The sequence below is a fragment of the Antrostomus carolinensis genome, unplaced genomic scaffold (assembly GCF_000700745.2).
Source record: "Antrostomus carolinensis isolate BGI_N321 unplaced genomic scaffold, ASM70074v2 scaffold26471, whole genome shotgun sequence".
In the NCBI taxonomy this organism is placed as follows: Eukaryota; Metazoa; Chordata; class Aves; order Caprimulgiformes; family Caprimulgidae; genus Antrostomus; species Antrostomus carolinensis.
Window position 1 is genome coordinate 3,090 of NW_010295253.1, and position 6,793 is coordinate 9,882.

General features: G+C 57.9%; 1 protein-coding gene across 1 annotated transcript in view; it reads right to left on the reverse strand.

Moving 5' to 3' along the window:
- The window catches only part of PAN2 (poly(A) specific ribonuclease subunit PAN2), a gene marked incomplete at its 3' end in the record, with an annotated part of 9,733 nt that extends 2,951 nt beyond the window's left edge, over positions 1 to 6,782 (reverse strand). Inside the window, exons 1-14 of the mRNA XM_010177928.1 lie at positions 6,501 to 6,782; positions 5,801 to 5,970; positions 5,485 to 5,605; positions 5,308 to 5,385; positions 4,902 to 5,169; positions 4,394 to 4,736; positions 3,761 to 3,857; positions 2,697 to 2,816; positions 2,386 to 2,505; positions 2,184 to 2,312; positions 1,808 to 2,007; positions 1,247 to 1,389; positions 820 to 926; positions 250 to 348 (exon numbers count right to left, since the gene is read on the reverse strand). Of these exons, the coding sequence (XP_010176230.1) occupies positions 250 to 348; positions 820 to 926; positions 1,247 to 1,389; positions 1,808 to 2,007; positions 2,184 to 2,312; positions 2,386 to 2,505; positions 2,697 to 2,816; positions 3,761 to 3,857; positions 4,394 to 4,736; positions 4,902 to 5,169; positions 5,308 to 5,385; positions 5,485 to 5,605; positions 5,801 to 5,970; positions 6,501 to 6,782 (2,277 nt within the window). The remainder of the gene's footprint in view (positions 1 to 249; positions 349 to 819; positions 927 to 1,246; positions 1,390 to 1,807; positions 2,008 to 2,183; positions 2,313 to 2,385; positions 2,506 to 2,696; positions 2,817 to 3,760; positions 3,858 to 4,393; positions 4,737 to 4,901; positions 5,170 to 5,307; positions 5,386 to 5,484; positions 5,606 to 5,800; positions 5,971 to 6,500) is intronic.
- Positions 6,783 to 6,793: the final 11 nt, after the last annotated feature.

The window sequence follows — 6,793 nt, forward strand, 5'->3', positions numbered from 1 at the left end:
ATCAGCTTTGTCATGGCAGGAGATCTTGTCTTTTCCAACTCCAAACAACAAGGCTCATGCTACAAACATGACCAAATACCAACGTGTCCTCTGTGTGTGAACAAAGTAGGGTGATGCTCAAGTGGAGAGCAAGAGGCTGTTAGAGACAGTGAGATCAGAGTGAAAACACCTCCGCAGAACTGGACACGCAGCGAACCCCGTGTGCCAGGGAGAACAAGCCAGCTTCTGCCCCAAAGTGTCTCCCCCCACCTCAGCCTGTGTCTTCCAGAAATCTGCCTCCTTGGAGCTGTTCACCTCACAGTTAATGACCAGGACATCTGGCAGACAGCAGATGTTCCGGGTTTGGACCTGTGGAGAGAGCAGGAGATGGAAGCTGGGCAGCACCCAGAGCCCTGGAGAGGCTCAAATCTGGATTTGGCACATGCTACCCTCTTCCCTGCTCCAACACCTTCACCTGCTGAGCTTCCTCCCCACCACCTGGCTGGGTTCCTGGTAGCTGGGAGTACTGCAAGGGAGAGGGTCCTCAGCTCCTGTGGGGTTTCCCTCTGCCCCCTACCCCAGGGGGGGGATTCATCTGGGATCCCTGTGACCCACGAGACACATTCCAGCGCTCGCACAGCCCAGGAAATACCCCACACCATGCCGGGTCGCCATCCAGGCCAGGAACTGAATCTCCAGCATCCGCTCAGGAGGTTCCCCACTGACTAATGGAGAAACTGCCCCCGCTCAGCCGGTGGCACGGGGTGCTCACACCCTTCTCCCACACCCCCTCACAGCCTGTGAAGCGTGACATGCTCACACCCCACTCCCAGGGCTCACCGTGGGCTGGTACTTCTCACAGTTCTCACACCAGGCTTGTGTGTTCTGCTCCAAGCAGATGCTTCGCTTTAAAATTTGGGCAAACTCATAATCTTTGACTGGCTTTTCTAAAGGAAGAAAGGAGAATAACGTCACCTTCCAACACACAAATCTTTACCAATTTAGCTCAGCCAAACCTCTGGGGTTTTCCTCACAACCACTAGCGAGAAGGTCAACCCCCAAATCTGCCTTTCTGTAGCCAAAAGCTCAGCTGGTTGGAAACCCACCACTAAACCTCAGCTGCTGGGTCTGCCACAACCGGGCCAGACCACGGCAGAAGCTCCTTGCTGCAGGTATCTGTGACCTGGAAGGTTCATCCATATAGATAACAAACCCCACCCTGCTGGGGAAATGCAGCAGCATTAAACACGCCAGGCCCTGCCCTTACCAGTGCTCTCAGGGTAGGAGAGGGTGAAGAGCAGTGTGGAGGACACACGGACCGTTTCCTTGCCACAGCGACACATGCTGCAGTTCTCCATCTCGCAGCTGAAGAGCTGCCCGATAACCGAGTCCCCCGAGGACCCAAAGCTGCTGGAGAGAAAGAACGTTGGGGTCAGCAGGATCCTGGCAATCCCTGAGGAGTGGGGCTGGCTGGTACAGTGGGCTGAGCACTGGGGACCACGTCTTGGGCTCCACAAATGCTGTTTAGGGCCAGCACTCAAATTCCAGCAGCTCTGGGGGAACCAGCCCTTGGGTGTCCAGAGCCGCCACTCTCAGCACAGCCCCAGCCCATCGTGCAGTGGGGCCTGGCTTAGGAGGGACAGAGTTCACCACAGGGTTCAAACCCTGCTCTAAGGGCAGCCTGCAGCTCCTCGTGTGCCCACACACCCCTCGAGGTAGACATGAGTGACAAGAAAGCTCCTCCCCAAGTGACAAACAGGGTCTCTGGGAGACAGCCCATGTCCCTGGTTCGGTTACTCCCTGTCCTCACCCCAAGCCAGGGACTTACCTGCTGCCAGCCCCTCGATACGCCTGTGGTCCCTCCTGCTCCTGGGTTTCCTGGTGCAGCTGAGTAAGGATGAAACGGTTCCAGCTCTGAATCAGCCGCCCCAGGTTCACCTTCCCCGTGGCTTCGTCCGAGTCAGCCAGGATCAGCCCCAGCGCCGAAGCCTCCGGGATTGTGCGGAAAGCCCGCAAAAAGTTGCTTCCCTGGGGATGGGGCAAGAGCAGCATGTCACCGAGGTCAAGTGACAGGAGTTTCCACACTGTCTGACGCCATCACCCGAGGTCCCAGCACCACCCAGCTCCTGCTCCTCTGTGATCTCTCTGACCCTCCCAACCACCCAGCCCACTGGCCTCACGTCACGCCTGGGCTCAGCACGGACCTGGCAGGGGTCTCCTCGGGACAGGTCCAGCATGTGGAAGAGCAAGCCCAGCTCACAGCCCAGGCAGAACTCCTTCTGGCACAGGTGGTTCTGGACCAGGCAACGGACTGGCTCCAAGAAATACAGCACCTGGCAGAGACAGAGTAGTCAGAGGAGGTCCTGGGGGCTGCAGTGGCCTGGGCAGCACTGGGGCATCTCCCACCTGGATCATGCAGTTGCAGTAGGCGTTGGGGATATGGGGCTCCAGGCCTGCAAACAGAGTCTTGTTGTAATGCTTGAAGTCAAAATCTTCCAGCCCCAGCTTGGAGTATTTGATGGTGACCTGAGCAGAGACACAACATGTTGAACAGACACCTTCCCACACCACGGGACACCGGTGAAACACCTCGGTGCTCCCCATGGAGACAAACCAGGGTGAGGGGGCGGCAGGTCCTTCACCCCAGACAAGCCCAGCCTGGGGAGTGCCAGCCAGCCCCACCACTGTGCCCCAGAGCAGTCCCAGAAGGCCACTACCTTCCTGTACTTCTTGGCCACCATGTAGAGGTGTGGCTCCTCTTCCCGCCCAATGGGGGACTCGGGGACTTGGCTGAAGCTGTCGAACTCATTGTCCGTCTCTTTTAACCGATAAGGAATCTGTGAGGGGGGAAGAGAAGGGAACAGCTGAACCCTGAGGCAGAGCAAAGCACCACAGACTGAAACAATCAAGTCCTGGGCTTTCCTGCCTCCCTGAATGAGCAAAGGAATAAACCAGAAAGGAGTGGGGCCCTCCCTTTAACCTGCACGAGGCTTCCACACCTTCCTTCTTACAAGGGACTTATCACTGTGGGAAACTACAGCGGCGCTGCGGGCGAGGACAAAACACAGCAGTGTTTTCCCAAGGGTGAGGGACGTGCCATAAACCTCCAAACCGGGCAGCTCAGACCCTTCCTGCCACAGAGCAAGTTATCCATAGAACTGGGCTTTGGGCACGAGGAGCGGGGGGACTCCAGGGCTGGCTCAGCCGATGAAACTGCTGAAGAAAACCTGTCACCTCCAAACTAAACACTTTCATAGAATCATAGAATCAGAGAATGGTTTGGGTTGGAAGGGACCTTAAAGATCATCCAGTCCCAACCCCCCTGCCAGCAGCAGGGACACCTTCCACTAGACCAGGTTGCTCAAAGCCTCATCCAGCCTGGCCGCGAACACTTCCAGGGAGGAGCAGCCACAGCTTCTCTGGCCAACCTGGGACACTGTCTCACCACCCTCACAGTGAAGAACTTCTTCCTAATATCTCATCTAAACCTCCCCTCTTTCAGCTTAAACCCATTTCCCCTTGTTTTGTCATTAACTGCCCTTATGAAAAGTCCCTCCCCAGCTTTCTTGTAGCCCCTTCAGGTACTGGGAGGCCACTATAAGATCTCCCCGGAGACTTTTGCCTCCTGTGACACCCCAAGCCAGAGAACTTCATCCCTCACCCCCATCCCAAGCCCTGCAGAAAGCTCTGAGATGGTTCAGCACACAGTGAGAGCTCCATCCCTCCCCAAACCATAGACCTCTGCTTCTGGCACAAGGACCCCACCCTCCTGAGCAGGTACCTGGTTGCGGAGCTTGGTCCTTGGGTTTGGGGCGTAACCGATAAACCCCACCTTCTTCATGGTGCGCAAGATCTCAGGATCTACCGGGGGGGCTCGCCTGCAAAACACACCGTGACTCACAGGCTGCTCTGTTTGGCAGCATCATTTCACCTCTCAGGGTGAGCTCAGGGACACACCAGCAGGTCACCAGGGTTTCCCCCCCACTCGGTCCTTCTCCCCAGGTTCATTTTCCATCACAACACAACATCTGGGCTATGTCAGAACATGGCAGCAGAGCTGAGAGCAGGTGTGTTTGGGACAGGGCTCAGGCAAAGGGAAAATAAGTTTCCACACAGGCAGAAGGCAGCCAGGATCCCACTGGGATCTCCTCACCAGGAAGACAGAGGTTTGACCATATCCCACCATCTTCAGACCTGCCCAGTCACTGCACCTCAGCGGTTAAACTCCACCACAGGGAACTTCTCTGGCATTTCACAGGACATGTGGTGAGGAAGGGCAGTGCCAGCCATGAGATGGGAGAGCAGGGAGAGCAACAGAGCTGCTTTCCTGTTCCCACAACCCATGGAAGGAGGGGATCCTTGCCAGGGACACTTCTCCTGTGCTGGTTTTCACTGAGAGAGACTGGTAAATTACCGGGGTGCCGGGGCAGAGTTGGCTGCAGGCCAGTCAGAGAGCAGAGTGTCACTGGTCAGCGGCACGGGGATGAGCGAGAGCGGCATGAGGTCCTGGTTCCAGTCCAAGTGAGGCAGCGTGTCCACAATGCAGGGCAAGGCAAAGTCAGTCTCCCGGGAGTAGGCGTTGAAGGTGACCTCTGGGGAGTCAGCCCAGAGGTGGACACAGCCCTCAGAGTCACCAAAGGCCAGGGCCTGCTTGCTGGCCGAGACATCGAAGGTCATGATCAGGGGCCCGACGGTGTTCACATGGAAGATGTCAGCAGGGTTGGCGAGGCCAGTGGGCTCACAGAACTGGCACTGACCTGCACGAGAAGGAAGCACAGAGCAGTGTGACACCAAGGAGCACCAGGTGGGCCAGCACACGCTGACCTGGGATACATCTCGCTTACGGGGCCAACTCTATCCCACTGGGATTCGACCCCAGGGGAGCAGAGCCCGGCTTGGGCAGGGGATACAGCTTCCCCCACCTGTCTGGGAGATGATGGCCAGGCGGGAGGTGTAGGTGGGGATGAAACGGAGGAAGAAGGGGTCGATGTGGACCTGCAGAGGGGTGGTGGCCCGCATCATGCGCAGGTCGTACACCTTGAGGAAGCGGTCGCAGGCCAGGCCGTTCATCCGGCTGGAGAAGCCACAGGTCACCAGCAGGTTCCCGTGGACATCGAAATCAGACAAGCTGCCCGAGTACGCGTCGAACTCGTGTTCCACCACAAACGTGCGCAGGTCCCGCAGGGAGACCTGGGAGGGGTGAGATGGGGGTGCTGGGTGCTATGTAGGGGTGCTGGCTACTCAGGAGTACCTCAAGCTCCAGGAAAAGCCAGACACCAACTCCAGGGTGTCCCAGAGCTGTCCCAGGTAGGACAGGGCTGGTGTTACCTTCCCCGAGGTGTGCCCACAGAAGAAGAAGCGGTTTGATTGCCTCATGATGGTGATGCCGGGAACCTCCACGGTGTACTGGGATGGAGGTAGAAGAGTGGGGTGAGCAGGGCTGCTGAGCCCTACAGCAAAACACCTCCCTGCAGCAGGGAGCAGCCCCCCCCAGCCCAGCTTTACCTTCTGTGTCTCCTGGACGGTGTTGAGATCTATCTCAATGACGTGGTTCTGCAGCCCACCAACAAGCAGCGTGCTGCTGTCTGTCAGCAGGAGACTGTGCATGTCCTCGGACTCATCCATGCTGCAGGAGAGGGAAGAGGACAACCCTTGTGCTCCCATCCAGCTTGGGGAGGCAGCAGGAAGGTGGGGAGAGTCTGCCCTCACCCTTCCCCAGATGTAGCTTTTATACTGCAGAGGGGCTGGGACCATCTCCCCCAGCCCAGGAGCAGCTCACAGGGCTGGAACAACGCGCCTGCTGCCAGGGGAAGGTACTCACAGGTAGTCAAAAATGATGAGGCCTCCTCGTGACATGTACTTCAGGTTGGTTTTGGTCAGGAAAAGGACACCGTTCTCCAGGCTCTGGATCTGGCGGATGTCGTCGCTGCTGTTCACTTGGAAGGAGGAATATCGCTCCAGCGTCGGGCCGAAGAAGGAGGTGGCGTGGCCCTGAAAGCAGCCGGGGACAAGCTCATCAAGACCCACCCCAGCGTCACTCAGATGTGACAGGAGCAAATGCCACTTTCCCCAGTGCCAGCTCCTGGGTGGGGACAAGGTCTCAGTTCCTTTATGGCCTCTGCCAGCTTACGGGGGGGCTTCCTGTCCCCCCTGCGTGCCCCAAACTGTGGCAGACTGCTCAGATTTTTCCCATTCGGGCAGATATGAGTAAAAAACCAAAAGCCCCACAGCTCAGGGCAGTGAAGTTACTTGGGACACAGCAAGAGGCTCACGCTCCGAGATGCAGCAACCACCACAGCACAGCATCCCAGACTGGTTTGGGTTGGAAAGGACCTTAAAGCTCATCCAATCCCACCCCCCTGCCAGCAGCAGGGACACCTTCCACTAGACCAGGTTGCTCAAAGCCTCCCCCAATCCATCCTGGCTGGTCACGGCGGGCAGGTGTTGGGCTGTGAGAGGGGCACAGACACCCCCACTGGGGCAACAACCCTCCCTGCCCCATTCCCAGAGGGGGCACCTACCCCGTGGTTCCCGACCCACAGCATCTCCTCGTGCAGGTCAAAGTGGGAGACAGAGACGGGCCCCCCCACTTCGGAGACGGCGGTGTGCAGCTCGCTGTACATGCCCTCCATGAGATGCACCGACTCCGGTACCGGGAGCCCCTCTAACGGCACCGCCTCGGGATCCAGCTCCACGTTCTGCAGCAAGTTGGGGTTGAGGTGGGGGTCCAGGACAGGATCCAGCGTGGGGTGCAGGGGGGAAGCATATTCAGCGAGGGAGGGGTCAAGACCTTCAAAATTCATGGTGAAAACCA